The sequence below is a fragment of the Ursus arctos genome, unplaced genomic scaffold (assembly GCF_023065955.2).
Source record: "Ursus arctos isolate Adak ecotype North America unplaced genomic scaffold, UrsArc2.0 scaffold_8, whole genome shotgun sequence".
In the NCBI taxonomy this organism is placed as follows: domain Eukaryota; kingdom Metazoa; phylum Chordata; class Mammalia; order Carnivora; family Ursidae; genus Ursus; species Ursus arctos.
The window spans coordinates 14,614,706-14,633,452 of record NW_026623100.1 but is presented as its reverse complement, the minus strand read 5'-3'; the positions used below and the strand labels follow the sequence as shown (position 1 = coordinate 14,633,452).

Sequence of the window (18,747 nt, the reverse complement as noted above, 5' to 3'; positions counted from 1 at the left end):
GCCTCTAAAAATGAATAATTTTTAACTGCATAGTTAAATGAAACTCATCGTTTTACTGCCAAGTGTGTGGCAGTGAAGGGAACAGTGATTGCTACTACTGCTTGGTGCCATTGCTTTGGGGTTTGCTATCATTGCTCTTGTACTATCAGTGAAATGTCAACAAAAAAAGGCAAATTGTGTCTTAGCATTATTATGAATGGAGTGTGACCTCGCAGACCCCCTGAAAGGGTCTGTGGACAACACTGACAACACTCAGTAAATCTTGCCTGAAGGCTCCACAGAGGATACCTTTAAGTGTCTTTATGATTGTTGACTTTTCTTTTTTTCTCTCATTTTACTTTTTCTTCGTTTTTTTGCTTCCTTTTCCCTCTCCTAGGAGGGGTAGATATGGTAGCGGTGGTAATGATGGTGGGATCTGCAGATGTGTTAGTGCTTACCATCAGCCAGGCAACGTGCTTAACACTTCGGTTTTGTGAGCTTACTTAATCCTTACAACAACCCCTCGAGGCAGGTGCTAATACTATCCTGATTTTGTAGATAAAAAAGCCAAGGCAAGAAATGTGAAGTGATTTGCTCATGGATAATAGATGGTACATGATGGAACTGGGTTTCTAAGTTAGCAACATGATTTTGTCATCATTTCAGGAACCGATATATCTCTCATGGCTGGTTTTACCTTAGCCATGCTCATAAGAGGGATGTGTAAAACCAGAGTGCTGATTTAATAATTAATGATTTGATATAATAATCACAAGGACATGAAATTTTTCTCACTGGTATTGTCTATCCTCAGAGGCTGGAGTATGAAGTAAGTAGGCACTTAAATAAGAATCAGAAATTTACTCAATGAGCATGGATCTAGATTGGGAGAATTAGATAAATCCATTCTTTTGGATTTATTGAATGCCTACTGTGGTCTAGGTATCACGTTTGTCACGATGACGTCAAATGTTTTAAATGCACAAATCTAAGGTAGTCTGATGTATCCATCTCACAGGAGGGCTGTCTTACTATTGGGACCAAAATATTCAGAGTCTGTTTGCTAAGCTTTCCTTTTTCTTATACATTGCTTAGAAGAATGCTGATCATACTTGCTTTTTACAGTTCCTGTTTTTCTGCTCCTCTGTGGCTGATAGCCCTCTGTATGGTTGACACCTTCTTTCTTTTACTATATCAAGTCATTTGATCAGGTTATTATCAACTAACTACGGACCTAGAAGTCATTCTATTTTTATATCTCTGTTCTTATCCATTATGTTTCAGCTACAAATATAATATTCGGGGCTATCTAATGTACATCATTTCCAGGTTAGGTGGTAGTGGGTGGGTAGTAGGATGGGGATGCTCTTTATTGTAGTTCCCAGTATTTCCAGTAGTCAATAATTCTGGAAAAATACTTGATAGGAGAGAAAATTGAATTTTGACTGAAAAATAGTTTGGGAGTTCTTCTTTTATTTGAGTTTGTGCCATCTGCATCTACTTAGGTAACCAGAAACAGGCCAGCTTATGAAATTGTAAACTCCATACAGGTTGGGTCTGTATGTTATTTACCACTCCAGTGCCAAAATGAGTGCCAGGTGTCATTCCTTCACAGCCGAGCTGTTGTGAGGGGTGAGGTGGTGGAGAGAGTGGCCCTTGGACACTAGTGTGAACTACTACGTAGATTCCTCCTAAAGGAAAATGCCTGACACCACTGTGCTGTCATGCTGTGTTTTCTGTTCCTCGCCTTCTGCATAAATTGGTGGCAGGTACAGTCTGTTGAGTTTTATGAGTGTGTGGGTATTACTTTTCTCCTCCAAAAGGTTGGCTTTTGATTGCAAGTTTTAAATCTTGGTTTTTCCAGCATGCATAGACTTATCCTTTACTCATTTTAAAAAAATGAAACTTTATTTCTAGATATAGATTCACATGCAGTTGTAAAAAATAATACAGAGATTGTGTACCCTTTAAGTTCTTCTAACGGTAACATTTTACAAAACTATAGTAAAATATCACAACCAAGATATTTATATTGATAATATCCAGGGATCTTATGAGATTTCTCCAGTTTTTCTGTATTAATTTACTTATGTATTTCTGTATGTTTAGTTCTGTAGAATTTTTATCACCTGTATGCATATGTGTATCCACCATCCAGAATGGTTCCATCACCACAAGGATCCCCAGTACTGCCTAGTATTTGCCTTTTTGTAGCCATACCCACCTCCCTTCGGACCCTTACCCCCATCTCTGACCCCCCAGTAACCACCAATTTTTTCGGGAATGTTATATAAAGCATAAATCATTAATGTTATGTAAATTTTAAAGTATCTAATTTTTTGCAATTGCCTTTTTCCCCATTCAGCATAGTTTCCTAGAGATTCTTCCAAGTTATTGTGTGTATCAATAATTTGTTTGTTTTTATTGCTGAATAATATTCCAGAGCATTTGGTTTTTATCTTTTAATTCTCATGTATTCTATTCGTGGTTTGATAGAATAACTCTGTGGCTATTGCTGATGTTGATTTGGAAGACAGCAAAAATAAATTGGATAGCGTGAAGACTCTGAAAACAGCAAAGACAAAACGGAAGAATTCATCTCAATCACCTTTGGGTCAGAGGACCAAAAAGCTGAAAGCTGATGAAGAAACCAACATGGCCAACACCGCAGAGACACCATCCACGAGCACCATGTGGGAAGCTGCATGCAAGAAGGAAGAGAATGAAGATGACTTTACATTTGGTCAGTCCCCTTTAAAGAAAATGAAGACTGAAACATGTCCTCAGGGGCAGCCCGTGAGATTTCCAGCAAATGCCAACAGCATTAAAGAGGAGGTGGAAATGAACTGGGACATAGTACAGGTATGTGCAGTCATTTTAGTTTGTCGGGTTCCTTTGTTTTTGACTAGGATAGGAGTGATTTCCGGAGGCTTCGGCCACTGGTTCCTGTCCTAGGTATGCTGTTTTATGTTGTAGCTCATCATCTTCAGCTCTTGAGCTAAGAGCTGTGACCTCAGGCAAGGTGGTTCTCTTGCCATGGTATTTTGGTGAGCATGCTCTATGTAGAGAGATTACACCAACAGACTGGGCCCTCATAAGTTCATTGTGAAGGTTTTGTTTTGAACTTGGACTGTATTTCCCTGTAAAAGTAGTGTGACTGATTAGGACAATGGCCATTAGTACAGCTCTAATTCTTAATGTAATGTTGTAATATACAGTAAACAAGGTCTAGAAATTTCTTAGGAAAAATCTTTCTGAATTCCAACTTGAGCTGCCTTGGATTTCTTCCAATTTCTTGTCTTTAGGAATGACAGAGAAGACCTGAAGAGTGACTTTTAAATGGTGATTCTCAACCTTTTTTCTGTGCCAGCGCACTCTAGGGACATTTCAAAATTAATTATGGTAGTGCCCCTCAGGGTAGATGGGTGGGATCTTCCTGCCTGTCCTTTGTCTCATGGTGATTCTGATGGGTACTCCTTCCTCTTCTGTGAATTACTGCTCTAGAGCCCAGGGCCTCTGCTCGCTCCAAGTACTACTTCTCAGTCTGGGACTAGCTGTGTGTTACCTTTTTCTTCAGAGGAATTTTTTTCCCCATGTTGTCTCTTCTGTTACCTATTAGTAGAATATCACCAGTAATTTTTAATTGATTTTTCTTTTCTCTGGCCCACTAAGGAGTAGAATGTTGCCTCAGAGCTTTCTTCTCATCCTTGTTCCTGAACTAAATAGTCCAAAGTTTCTTGGAGAAACGGTGTATTGTTAGGCTCTGTTATACCATCTTTTTCTTTATTCACTTAGGCCTACAAGGACATGTTTTAAAAGGATGGTTCATGGACCACCTGCATCAGATCACCTGTAGGCTTTCTTAAAAGGCAGACCCCTTGCTTAGTTCCAGTTCAGACTCACAGGGGCTGGTAGGCGTGTCCCACTTCCTTTTCCTTTCACTAGCACATAGAAGCTTATGTCTCTGCTGTTGACGTAGATCTGCCTCTAGTAGTGGGTAGTCAGCAGGAGAGAGGGAAGAAGGTTTCAGAGACCATGACGTCTCTTGAAATGTAGAGATAAGCTCTTCAGGGTTAAGGGCTGCTTACTCTATGACACTTTGCTTCACACCTATCCCCTGATCTGTGTAACAGAGAAAGAGATGAACATATTCCTGCCTTAGCCCATTATCTCTTGGTTACAAGTAATAGAAATCTACTTCCAATGACCTGAAACAGAAAAAAGTTTATTACCAAGGATACAGGTCTTTGAAAGAATGGAAGGGACAAAGTGTGATCAAGTCTCCCAGAGACCTTGAACCAGAAATTGGAAAACTGTGAAGAAGGCACTTTCTCAGTTTTCTCTTTCTTTTCAGTTCCAAGCATTGTTTTCTCCTCCTCCTCCTTATTGGAAGTGATTTTTTGACAGTTCACACAAGCCTGCTCTTGGGATCTGGCACTCCTTGCTTGTGAGTTGGGAGAAATGGCTGCTATAGCTGCCACCTTCACCGGGCACCCTGACAACTAGTAAGCTCAGCGTTTTCTACATGGCTTTAGGGGTTGCCCGGGGAACTTTAGGTGTGATTTGCATTTGGGTTTTTTTGTTTAACCATATGCAGTCCTCCTTGTCCAACCTTGAGTTACTTTTTCAGACAATTCTTGTGGTATATATGGATTTCTTTTCCTTTCCTTTCTTATTCACCCAGAAACAGCAGAGAATAATTTTGTCTTGGCACTGCATTCCTGCTTCCAAACATGGATGACAGCAGTGGCAGGTGTTAGGGGAGAGGAGACTGAGAAGAGTGAGAGTCACCAGAGCTGAGTCCAACAGTCAGGAAGGCCTTGACTCTGGATGAGGACCAGACTCATTGAAATGCCTGTGATATGTATATTATCTGCCACAAGACAAAGTATGTGGCCAAGTTCTTTGGGGAAATCCTGAAAGATACCTAGTTAGTAAGGAGTTGTCAATGGAAATTAATTGTATAGAGATTATTAATCACTACTAATTGATCCTGTGGGAAATGTCATTTCTGTTTCCTTCATTTTGTGTGCTGTTCCCCATAGCCCCTGTCCACCATGTCATCATGATCCTTTTTCTTCCCATACATGGTATGTTTCTCAACTCTGAAAAGTCAACTGCTTTTTCAGGAACATCACCATCTTGTTTAGGGAGGGAAAACTGCATTGCCAATACTTAAGTACTTAAGTTACTTATAGACTGTATGTATAAACATACTTTTTGTCCATTTCTTACTCAGGCTTTGGGGATTTCCGGATTCCTTGAGCAGAGGCAACCTATTCTTCAGCGTTTTCCCCCAAACTGCCAATGTGTGGTTGCTATCAGAAACTAGTTTTCATTAAAGAACATTATATAATTATGCAAATATGATATAAATACCATGACCTTTTTTAGAATTTGAAGAGGTGACTAGCTACAACCAGTTTTTGAGAAAATTAAATGTTTCAAAATGGTGATTGCTGTTAGAGTCTCTTCATTTTAAGGGGGCTGGGAGTATGGGAGTGTAGTAGCCACATATAATATGTTAGTGAAGTTTGCCAAATTAGAGAGGAAAAGCAAGCAAAACCCTCTTTATTAGCCATTTTTCTTACAAGAGATGATGAGGAATGATGTGGGTGAAGAAGACCATGGGATGACAAAATTGGGGAAAGAAGTGGGGACTGGAAGGAGGTGAGTGTGCCCGAGTTGGCTTTCTCACTGCACTTCTGCATATAAGCACACACCACCCATTAGGTTACCTGTTTGTTTCAGGAGGGAATAAGTAAAACAATTGTATTAGCCCTTTTTGTTTTTATGATTTAGCTGGTGTTTTCTATGGGCTTTATAAAACATCTTTTTTTTTTTTTTTTAAGATTTTATTTATTTGTCAGAGAGAGAGAGCACAAGCATGAGGAGCGGCAGGCAGAGGGAGAAGTAGGCACCCCACTGAGCAAGGAGCCCAGTGCAGGACTGAGCCCAGGATTCCGGGACCATCACCTGAGCCGAAGGCAGACACTTAAGCAACTGAGCCACTCAGGCGTTCCCCCCAAAAATCTATTTCTGAAGGCTGTATACTTCAGCTTTGAAGTATATATAATACTTTGAAGTATATATAGCTCATGAATGTTCGAAAGTAACAAGATTCCATATCAAGAAACAGAACCTTACCAGCACCCTATAATCCCCTTTATATGGTTTCTAGTCTCCTGTCCCCTTTCCTTCAACCACTCTTCTGACTTCTAACAGCATAGTTTTTCCTTTTGCGGTCTTTAAGGAAGTGTCTATGTGTGATAAAATAAGTAATATAATAAAATAAATAGACAGGGATAAAGAGAACAACAGGAATCAAGAGCTTTTGAGAAAGGAGGTGTCAGATTGCTGATTGGGGAAAGATTTTGAGTAGAAAATTCTCTCTCTCAATTCTACTCATTAGAGTAGAATTTAATTTAATTTTAGTTCTTTTAAAATATAGCTGCTGCCAGGATGATTAAGGCTATAGTTTGTTGATACTCAGATTCTTTCCTTTTTAACTGAGGGAACGGGAATATAGATTGGAGGAATAAATCTCAGGACGCTTTGGAAGAAGGCCATTTTGTTGGAAATTTTAGACACCGGAGGGCAGTGTGAAGGCACCATGTTTCATCTGCAATGGGATTCAGGAAGAAAAGTGAGGCTGTTTGTTTAATTTGTATTTTTGCCTGAAACAAAATCATCTTGCTTTGCACACAAATCAAATATTTGAAAAGATAATGTAGCTTGTGGGACTTTGGGCAATTTACTTAACTTTTTTGGACCTCAGTTTTTCTTTCTATAAAACAGGAGTAATAATACCTATCTCATATAGTTTGAGTTAATACTGAATATGTGAAAGTGTTTGGAACATAATAAGCTCTATACAAGTGTTAGCTTCCAACAACAGTCACAAAAAGTGCCTCTCATATTTGAGTGTTAGGGTTGAAAAAAAATCTTGAGACTGCCTTCTTTTTTACTTTACTCTCATTCCTAACCAGTTAACTATAAATATTATTAAAGTAATAAACGTGAATAGTTTAAAAGTAAAAACTATAATAGTTCTCTCCCGTATCCCTACCCATCCCTAAGGTTTGATTTCTACTTTTATCTCTTTTAGTTATATCTTTGTTGTTTGCCTCATTTTTCTAAAACACAGATTTCTGGGCCCTACCCCAGAGGTTCTTCTTCAGTGGATCTGGGTGGGGCTCAAGAATTTGCATTTCTGACAAGTTCCCGGGTAATGCTTATGCTACAGGTTTGGGGACCACACAATGTGAGCCACTTTCTCTAGTTCACAGATCTCATTGACTCATAAATGTCACAGGGATTTGTACAGGCAGGTTGACTCAACAGCCAAAATTAAGTAATGAGCAGATTGTTAATGAGTGGCTTAATATTGAGTATAGAATAAAGTTCAAACTGTACATGAAATTCATCATCTCCTCCATCCACTTTTCCATTTCTCACCCCATCTCAACACCTCTTGTACATTTTAGCATTGCTGAACTTACAGCAATTTAAAAAATGTGCAGTGGTTTCTCCTCAGTGGTTTTTGATATGGTGTTCTTTCTTCATGGAATTCCTGCCCATTTGGCTGCCTGGAGATACTTTCATTCTCTTTCTTGCTTTTCCATTGCTGCAGAATTAGATGTTTCTACTTCCCATGTCTCTTGAAACGATCTATATGTGCTTTTGTCAGAGTGCAGATCACAATAGATTTTAACTACTTGTCCATCTTTCTTCTTTCTAGCTTGTAAGCTCCTTGGGAAGAGGGACTTGGTATTTTACATTTCATTTTCACTGGCTTGATATGGTTATTGGCATATAATATGAGCTAAAATAAACATTTGACTAAATTAAGAGAGAAGGAATTAAATGATTTGGAGGCCCAAAAGTGGAGATGGCTTATATGGAGCTTTGTTGTCTTTAATTTCAAGGAGCAAATCTACATAAGCTGCAGGATATACTCCCTTACCACACATGATGCTTCTGGACCATGTACGACCCAGATGTGGATCTCAGGCTATGTTCGAGCCCCTTTCAGTTAACAATAGCTGAGGTTTAGGATAGTGGGAAACCATGGGTTTCTCTAACAATCACACGGTTCTAAAATGATGAGCATTTTGGTGATTTTCATTTTTCATATCTATCTTTTAGAATCTGGCCTGTCTTTCAAGGGCCAGCTGAGATGCTACTCCTGTAAGAAGCCTTCCTTGATTACCCCTGGGAGACCTTTTTCTTCTCTGAAAACAGTATATCACTGGCACATCCTGTTTTATTTGTACTTATTTGCATTAACATTTGCCTTCCCTTCTAGATTGTTTACTCCTTTAAGACAGTGCAATTTGGAACCACACTTTGGAAGGGATTTTAAAACTATGCCACGGTGGTTGCACTTTTACCAGTACGTAGATAAAAGTCATTGGAGCTTGTGTTCAGAAGAAGAAAAAGAAAAAATACCCAATTTATTATGTCTGTGTTTTAGAAATATAATCAACAGTAATGCAGAGAGGCTGGGTGGAAAGCATAGAAAACAAAACTACCCTGTGGTTCAGATAAAAGATGATATTAGCAGAAAGGGAACTTGAGGGGAAAGAATAGACATTTTCGAAGTTCAGTTTGCTTCCATGGTGACAGATTAGATTGTCGTGATAGGGAACACACAGCGATACTGAGGACATTGACTAGAATGCTTTTGGTTGCAGTAAGAGAAAACCCATCTTGAACTATCTTAAGCAATGAAGGAGATTTCTTGACATCTGTAACAGGAAAAGTTTGATCAGTGCACTGAAACAGTCTTTCCACAATTCTCTTAGCACTGCCATCCTCAGCTTCAAGAGTCTGTGTGTACAAACCATGTTTCTTTAGAAGAAACTGTACCTGGGTCCAGAGTTTCAACCCAAATCTTGAGCTTCATGCTGACTGGACCAATCTTTTTGGCCACACTCCAGCTGTTAATTATAAAACAGTTGGATACTGAACAAAATGCTTTGGAGGTGTTGAGGTCAAGTACTCTCAAGGCACATAGCTGCTACATAGTAGGAAGGTGGTGTTGGAGGAGATAGCCATGATATCCCTGAGGAATTCTGTGGGAGAAGATGATGTTAATTGGACTAAGATAAGGAAGAGGTACAGGTTCGAGAAAATACTAATGAGTCTGATTTTGTAGGGCTCAGGGAAGATAACAAGCAAGAGCAGCATTTCTGAAGGGAGAGCAACCTCAGGAAGGCCTCTAAAGAGGGAAACAACTGGTTCTAGGAACTAAGAGAAAGTCATTGGGGCTGGCTTTTTTTTTTTTTTTTTTTTAATTTTATTTATTTTACTGACAGAGAGCAGAAGCAGGGGGAACAGCAGAGGGAGAGGGAGAAGCAGGTTCTCCGCTGAGCAGGGAGCCCGATGCAGGGCTCAATCACAGGACCCCAGGATCATTACCTGAGCTGAAGGCAGACGCTGGCTTCTAATAAGGGGAAGACTGGATAAGATTAAGTTGGCAGGAGGCTGATGTTTTTTGGGTCATGGTAAGGAGTTTAGATTCTAAATGCAATGGGAAATCATTGAAAGGTTTAAACTAGTCAGGTGACATGATTCAATATACATTTTATCTTTTTTTTAAGATTTATTTATTTATTTGAGAGAGAGCATGTGAGCATGCAAACGGGGGTGGGGAGGGGCAGAGAGGGAGGGGGAGAGAGAGAGAGAACCTCAAGCAGACTCACTGCTGAGCATGGAGCCCGATGTGGGACTCAGTCACTATCCTAAGATCATGACCTGAGCTGAAATCAAGAGTTGGACACTTAACCTACTGTGCCACCCAAGCACCCCCCCCAATATACATTTTAAAAAGATAATCCTTGTTGGTTCATGGAGACTGGAATAGATGGGATTGGAGTGGGTGCAGGAGAATAGTTACAGGCTATTGAGTAATCCTGGCTTGAACTAGACAGGTGTGGGGAGGAAGAAATGAAGAACAGTAATAGACTACAGAAATATTTTGCAGTTCGAGTTAATTAGTTCTTATGATAGAGTGGATTTAAGAGTTGAAGGAAATGAAAGGGTTGGACTCTTAGTTTTCTGGCTTCAACTGCTGTTTGGACATAATAAGGGGGAAAACTGGAGAAGGAATAAGTCTGAGAGGAAGAACACTTTGCAAAGCCAGTTTGAGATGCCCATTATGTTTTCAAGAGAATATGTCTAAATGAGTCTGGAGCTCATGTGGAAGAGAGCCAGGGCTGAAGATGTGAAATAGGCTTTCTCACTCACCAGAGAGATGGTATTAATGCATCAAAACGTGATGAAATGTAGGCCTCAGGATTTAAGATGGCCAGAAGAGAGTATCCTCCCTCGATGATCTCTGGATTTCAGCCTCTTACTTCACCTGTAGTTTTGAAATTCACTGTATTTTATATATTGACTTGATTTTGTTAATTAGTTGATTTTGATAATTCTTTAGTAATTTTTCTGGTTTTTTTTTTCCCTTTCCAGTTTTGGCTGATCTTGGGCAGTAAGATTGAAATAATAATAAAATTTATACCTTTCGTACTGTACTTCGAAAAATCTGCTTTTGAGAACAGTTACCGAAATTGCCTTTCCTTCTTTCTCTTCTTCAGGCTGACTTCTCTAAACTTTTCTGCTTACATGTACATGCTCCTGAAACCTATAGATTTGTTTTTTTAAAAAGAATTAATTATTTCAAATATGTAGTATATGTGTATGATATGAAAATCAAAAGATACAGAAGAGTCTTCCTACCCTTACTCATCCAGTCACTGACCTTTTCTGAGAGTAAGCCATGTTCCTAGGTCTTGTGAGTCCTTCCATATCAGTTCATCTAAGATTAGTTGCATGGTATTCATTCTACTCTTATCATGTCATGATTTATTTACCAGTTTCGCATTATAGACTTAGGTTTTTGCTGACTTTTACTATACTGGAAAAAGTTCTTCAAAAGATATCACTGTAAATAATATCATTTTCCAGGAGTATGAATATATCAGGATAAATTCCGAGGAGTAGAATTGCTGGGTCAAGAGTTTATGAATTATAAATTTTGATAGATAATGCCAACCTGTTCTTCCTCCAGAGGTTATACCATTGCACTTTCTCACTAGCAGTGAGATAACACAGTGTCATGTGTTGACACATATGAACTCAATGAGTTACCAACTCCTTGATCTTTGCTGCTAATCTTGAGAGGTGAAAAGTGTGTCTTATTGAGACCTGTAGAATTTCAATGATTACAGAGTGGCTTTGATTGGATTTTACTGAATTAGTGAAATGACTATTTTATGATTGTTAGTACATATATGTATTTTTTTAAACCACTGCAAATGTTTCTAAGTGACTGGAGAACATTATTTGATTCTGTTTTTAAACCGTACATTATAACATAGATGTTTAAGTTTCAGGATTTTGAATCACTAAGTATCCTTAATTTGCAGGTTTTATCTGAGAGAACGAATATTGAACTTTGGGTTTGTGCCAACATTATTCGTCTCTTTAATGATGATAACACAATTCCCTTCATCATACGGTATCGAAAAGAGCTTATTAATAACCTCGATGCTGATTCCTTGAGAGAAGTTCGACAAACCCTGGAGGAGCTCCGGTAAGAAACCTGGGAAGGGATGAGCCTACTGTGAGGGAAAAGAGGCCATGTGAGCCAGTGAGGGAAAGAGTGAGGAAGTGAATGACAGCATATTTCAACAGTTCCATTGTTTTGTTTTCTTGAATTACTGTAACTGAATGTAGTCACCTTCTAACAGAGAAAGTCAGCTCATTTTACTTCTTTAGGTGTGTACAGAGTCCCTCTGCTGGAGTGTTTATGAATAGCTCGGGCCCTCATGGGCAGAAAGGAGATCTGCCTTAAAAGTGTGTGCTCAAGAGTTTGACCGTCATATTCTCTCATAGAAATACTTGTGTATAATGGCAAAGGAAGGAAACTGAGAAAAATACATTTTAGTGTGAATCTTTGCTAGCTTATGTAAAACTGTCCTCTTAGTACTATGAAGTCCCTAAATGGAGAGATTTTTTTGGCAGTATAGAGTTTGGTAGGAAATATGTATATTTCCTTTTTCTGATCTTTTAAAGGGCATGGTAATTTGATATTAGTGGGTTTTAAGTTTTGTAAAGCTATAGAATGAAAAGCATCCTTTAAAAAATTATTCCTCTGGACTTAATATTATTCCTCTGACTTAATAAGTCAGAAATAAGCATGCCAAGACTATTAACTATATTTTTCAGTAGAGTTTATTAAACATTCTTCACCATTCATGCATTTATTGCATGTCTCCTACATGCCAAGTGCTGTGTTGTTAATGTGTGTGTTCTTCAACTCTACGACAAGGATCTGATTAAAATTGGATAGAATTCTTACCTTCAAGCCATTCTAAAAGTGCTAAAAGTTGTTTTTTACAAGCAGCCTGATAATCTTCCTGGGATTTGGGGGGAACCTGCATCTCACTAGCATTTCTACACCTTTTGTTGAAGTTCTTTTAGTGCCAGGAGGATTAAGATGCTAATAGGTGGAGGATTATATTTCATTGAGAGGCAAAATCAATTAGTCAGCCCAGAAGTATAAATGACTGGCTAATCAAATGGTTTCAGATTTAAGTCTTCCAGGCCCAGGTTAGTATAATCAAGCATCAGGGGGTACAAACTGGAGATCCTAACTCTTGAAAGGGGTAGCATCTGTTCCAGCTGATTACTGACATGCAGTCTTGTCCGCCCAGTTTGCCAGCTTGTCCTGTGCATTTTTCCCAAAGAACCTGGTAATCTGAGTTTTTACATAAAAACTTTCTGGGCCAGATGAAACCATCTACAGGCCACATGTAGAAGGCCAGTAGTTTATGAATTCTGAAGTAAGCTTTCTATTTGGTTGAAGGCAAGGTGATGAAGAAAATCTGAGGATTTGGGATCTGAAATTGGGGAAAGTGTCACAAACAAGCAAGAATAATTTATTTTAAAAATTAAAGGTATTCTAAAAATTAAAGGTATTTTAAAAATTTGGTTGTATGGGGGACAAATAGAAGCTTTATGTCAAGATTACTATTATTTTCTTTTTCTATAAAAAAACTTCTGCAGAAGAATTCATTCCCTGGGTATCTATTAGTAGTGAAATACATTGAATATTAGTGGGGGTATATTTCTCTGAATAAGTGCGGGCATTGACGGGGGCTTGGAAGATCTTTGTACACCATACAGAGATTTGAAAATGAGATATGGTCTCTATTTTTTCTTAAGCTCAACATTTTCTATAACTTAGAGCATTGGTTTTCAATCTGTTAATTGCTACCTATAAAGGAGTAGTGAAACTAATGTAGTGGGTCATTACTACTTTAACAAAAATTAAATAGAGAATAGAAAATGTAAGAGTACAGTTTATGTAGTAAAAGTAAGTATTGTTTCATGAAGCTGTTTATCATATGTTTATGTAACTGTGTATTATATGTATTTATGTTTATACAACTTTATTATATCTAAAATTATATATATGTGTATATGTGTACTAGGTTGCAAAGTAAAAAATATTTTTTACTGAGGGTCACTGTTAAAAATGGGAATAAAAAAGGTTGATTATGTATAGTAGGGAAAACTTCCTGTTTTTTCTCTAAAGACACCTTTCCTCTTCCATATATGCAGGCCAATAGGACATTGGCCTTTTGTCAAAATGACCCTGGTGGGCTTCAGCCCCTGAAAACAGTCTTGGGCTACCAGGAATGTAAAAGATACACAGGTTGTAATCTAAGTACTGCATATGCTTCCTCTTTAATTTACAATCTTCTACCTTTGGTGTTTTTTTTTTCTTTTTTTATAAGTAGATTTAATTTTTTTCCCCATCAATCATTTCTAATAATCTATATTGGCATCTAACTTTTTCCCATCATTTTAGCAATTCCAATTAGGCAGATGCTGTAAGTAGTAGCAGGTAACGAAGTAGGGTGAGAGGCATTAGATATAACAATAGGATTGTGTATTCACAGTACAAAATCATTATAATGTAGTGGAATGACCATGCCCTTGCCCCTATTATCTATGCATTGATTCCTGGAATTAGCTTTTCTTTGTGAAGTCCTGGCTCTCTCCATTGGAGAATGGTATTTAGAGACCAGTTATGGGTGCTAGGTGTGCTGGTCCTGAGTGATGATACCCAGTAGCAGTGAGCACGTCTAGCACCGATAACTTGGTTTCTATGCACTATTCGCCTGATTCCGGGGCTGAGGCAAGGAAAGTAAAAGCCTGGAATATCTTGTGCCAGAGAATAAGGAAGTGCTCAAAGAATGGTGGGAATATGTTGAAAGAACACAGAAACGAGCTTGGAGGGGTTACTTCTGGTCAAATTTGGAATAATTTGAGGATCAAAATAAGTGTTAATAATGGATTATAACCATTAAATGAAAACCATGAGTCTGTGGTGATATAAATAAATCAGCATATAAATTGAAACTTTAATAAGGAATGGGATAATTAAATAGCTTTAGAATACCTCTCCACAAAATACTTAATTACAAAGAAATAGAGTGGCTGCATCATGTAGAAACCCACAAACACTATCAGATGATCTAAGGTGATTAGTGAAAATCATTTGCCACCTAAAGGATGCAGTGATAAGAACACACCATTACTTCTGTAACATCAGAGAAACTCAAACTGTAGGACATTCTACCAAATAACTGGCTTGTAACATTCTGAAGTATCAAGGCTTTGAAAATCAAGGGGAGACTGGGATACTATTTCAGCTTGAAGGAAACCATAGGCACATGGCAATTACATACAACCCACTCTTAACAAAATTCACTATCAAGGACATTATTGAAACAGTTGATGAAACTTAGGTGAGATCTGCGGATTAGAATATAGTAATAGATCTATATTCATTAACTGATTTTGATATCTATATTGTTATGTAGGAGATTCTTATTTATAGAAAATATACCCTAAAATATTTGGGTAATGGTAACTTAAGTGGTTCAGAGGGGAAAATGTTTTTATCTCACCTACAACATTCCTGTAAGTTTGAGATAGCTTCAAAAAGGAAGTTTTGACACATAAGTCTTGTATATTACAAAAGTTTTTGTTTTCAGGGCTGTTGCAAAGAAGGTTCATAGTACAATCCAAAAAATCAAAAAGGAGGGGAAGATGTCTGAGTGCTTGTTAAAAGCCTTGCTGAACTGTAAAACTTTTGAAGAACTAGAACATGTGGTAAGCAACTCTTTTAATCTTTTAATACAATACCTACCTAATTATAATATTATTTGGATCTTTTTATAGCTAAAAAAGATCTGGAAATAAAAAGATAAAGTCATCAACCATCATTATGTAATTCAACAAAGTGCTTATTCAATAAATATCTATCAAGTGCTTTTTTTGTGTGGCTTGCTAAGATAAGTAATACAGAGTCCTTGTCTCCAAGGCATTCCCAGTTAAGTGGGGAGACAAAGGAGTGTAGGTTATGGAACTGAGAAGCTTAAGGGAGAGTGCTCAGCTGGAGACCTAACTGTGAGGGTCTTCAGCATGTAGTTGGTATTTAAAGCCATGAGAATGGAAGATTTCACTCAGGGAGAGTTTGTAGGTAAACAAGTCAGGATAGAGCATTGAGGCACACTAACTTTTGAAGCATGGTGGAGGAAGGGAGAACCAAAGAAGGAGACATGGAAAGAATGGTCAGGGAAGTAGGAGGAGAATCAAGAGATGATGACACCATGGAAGACTATAGGTGATCCATTGTTAAGTAAGTAAATGTAGTGGGGAAGTTTGGCAAGATAAGGACTGAAAAATGTATATTTGTAAGTAGGGGATCATTATGCCTCTTTGGGATACCACTTTTAGCAAGGTATGGGAAGAGAAGCCCAATGGCTCAGGTTGAGGAGTGAATGTGTGTTAAGAAGTAGAAGCATTGTGTGTTGGCAGCTATTAGAGGAGCTCCGTTGGGTTGAGGAGAGGATCTTATAGTCCTTGTAGTCTAGGCACTGAGTTTTTAAGATGAGTGAATACCAACAAATGGTTATTGTAAAGTACATAGAAAAGTGTAAAGAATCAGGTAAGGAATAACCATCTTTGTATAGCTAGTTGTCTCTGGTTGGTATTAATTCATCTCTGAAGGGAGAGGAAAGGGTTGAGAAAAGGGTGTCTTTAGCATTCCCACCATGTCTTCTAATTTTGTGTTTTAATTTTGACTTGCTTTTTAAAACTGACTGGTATGGTATATTTTCTGACTTTTTTTTTTCTAGGCAGCTCCATATAAAACTGGGAGCAAAGGCACCAAAGCCCAGAGAGCAAAGCAGTTGGGATTAGAAGGAGCAGCCAAGACACTCCTTGAGAATCCAGGGGTGCTCAATCTGCTATCTTATATTAGACCCAGTGTAAAAGGTACAGCTTTACTTCAAGAGATCATCCCTGTTTCTTTTTATTTTCGTTTTCTTTTTCCTTTTTAAATTTGAAAACTATGTTTTAAAAAAATGGTTTCATTAAGTAATGACTATACAAAGAGTATTATAGCATATAAAGAATAAATAATTCTAATAAAATAAATCCCCATATACCTCAACTGCTTAGCTATTCTGCTTCCTCTTTTGATGAAGTTCCTGTTCTAGTCTTTTGCCCATTTTTATTGTGTTGTTTCTCTTTCTCTTTTTTTAATTAATTTATAAGTACTTTTTTTTTTTTTTTTAAAGATTTTATTTATTTATTCGACAGAGAGAGACAGCCAGTGAGAGAGGGAACACAAGCAGGGGGAGTGGGAGAGGAAGAAGCAGGCTCATAGTGGAAGAGCCTGATGTGGGGCTCGATCCCAGAACTCTGGGATCATGCCCTGAGCCGAAGGCAGACGCTTAACCGCTGTGCCACCCAGGCGCCCCTATAAGTACTTTTTAAGATACTCTTTCTCAGTTATATGTATTACAAATCTTTCCTCCCAGTTTATAACTTTTCACTTTCTTTATGCTGTTTATTAAATAAACAGAAAATAGAAGGTCTTAGTTTTATTATAGTTAATTTATTAATCATTTCAGTTTTGTTAATATTTCCTCTAAGATACTTGTTCTTTTTTCTTTTTAGAGAAATTTCTTCATGTCCCAAAGTTTTAAAGAATGTCCTATATAGTCTTTTAAAACTTTTATTCTATTTCTAAAAATTTATTTAATTATAAAAGTCATGTCTACTTTTTAAAAAGAATTTCAACAATTCTGACATATATGTTTTAAAGTGAAGTCCTGCTTCCACACTTCTACTCTCCAGGAGTAAAGGGTCTTTTTTCTGAAATGTATCTTCCTAACCTTTTGTGTATCTGTGCACAAGAAGGAGAGTGAGATGGGAAGAGGGTATGGGAGAGAGAATTTCTGAGAGAAACCCATGGAAAGTGACAACTGATACATGTCAAGATACATTGGTTTTATTGACAAAATAAGCCCTAGAGTGAGAGCTCTTTGAGCAAGAGTGGCTTTTTATAGGAGTTCTGACAGGATAGGATGGGGAGATTGGTGCTCTCCTAAGTCCTATGCTCATTCTAGTTTCTTTGGCCTTCTGTTTATTCTTTTGGCTAGGAGACCTAAGTGTCTACAGGGGGCAGTCTCTGATAAGAATCTCCACATTCTGTACTACACTGTGGGGAATCCTAGCATATTGTAACCTACATTCATTTTAAACTATTCAGCAATGTGAGTTTGTGATTAAAAAATTAAGGATGAGTGTCTGTAAAAATACGAATGTCTGTTCACATACAGATACACACATCTTAATATCTGTTTCGAAAACGGCAATAATTAAAAGAGAAAGCAAATAAGTATTGAATATAGAGATGGATTGAAATGAGTAAAACTCGAGTTTAATTTTTTCATGTGTTTTTTTAGTTGGATTTTCAGATGATGCAATTTTAATGTTTTAGTAGTAGCTGAGACTATAGCTGAGCATTAACGTCAGCCACAGTGAGAACTTTCTTGCCCAGTGATAGTTTTCTTGGAATCAGATATTGGAGTTTTCAGAATATCAGATGCATAAAAGTTTATTGTCTGTTCTTACTCTTTTATGATCGATTTCCTTTCCTTTTCACCTCCTTTGGTACAAAATTTTCCTTCGTTTTGCATACATACTGAGTTCCTACTGGGTAGGTTTGATGACTCTATCTCTTTTCATGACCGTATATGGTGATGCTCGTGAACTACATGGTGATGGACACTTGGTGATACTTCTGTCAATGGGCTTGGTCAGGGCTCAGTGCAGTTACAGGAGCATATATTGAACTTTCTGTTTGCTTTATTCCCTCTTCCTCTGATCATAAATGTCAAAGAATTACAATTGATTCCAAACACACTAGATACTGGTTTTTAAAGTTTGCTTGGATTGTTTTTTTCCTTTTCTCTGTCCCATCATTTCTTGGGCTATACACATACTCATGTTCATGCTCAATTCTTTTATTTTTCTAAAGAAATATTTTCATCATTCCCATCATTTCTAAAAGAAGAAACCAGCTATTTCAGTGTGAAGTGGAAGACACTTCTTACTTGCCACAGACCAGTAAGAATTTGGTCTGAATCAAAAAGATATACGTGCCACAAATGGACTACATCCTAGAATTTTGAGAATATCCCCACGTTGTTTACAAGGAGGAGTAGCTGATTGCTGTGTTGTGTGGAGAAGAGGTAGCCTTGTTGCAGATAAAGTGAAAGGAAGTGTTGGCCCTCCAATTTTTGTTACAGTTGTGGAGCTTTGAAGAATCTGGCTGGAAAGTTTTCACTACAACAAAGGAGATATGATTTTCTGCTTCTGCTTCTTATTTTCTCCTGA

At 37.7% G+C, this 18,747-nt stretch overlaps 1 protein-coding gene across 10 annotated transcripts in view; it reads left to right on the top strand.

The window, feature by feature from the left end:
- The window catches only part of SRBD1 (S1 RNA binding domain 1), a 204,617-nt gene that overhangs the window by 13,037 nt on the left and 172,833 nt on the right, over nucleotides 1–18,747 (top strand). For all 10 annotated transcript variants that reach the window (XM_048222530.2, XM_044378251.3, XM_048222527.2 and 7 more), the window contains 4 exons: nucleotides 2,476–2,841; nucleotides 11,409–11,575; nucleotides 15,051–15,168; nucleotides 16,197–16,335. In XM_048222530.2, coding sequence (XP_048078487.1) covers nucleotides 2,476–2,841; nucleotides 11,409–11,575; nucleotides 15,051–15,168; nucleotides 16,197–16,335 — 790 coding nt within the window. The remainder of the gene's footprint in view (nucleotides 1–2,475; nucleotides 2,842–11,408; nucleotides 11,576–15,050; nucleotides 15,169–16,196; nucleotides 16,336–18,747) is intronic.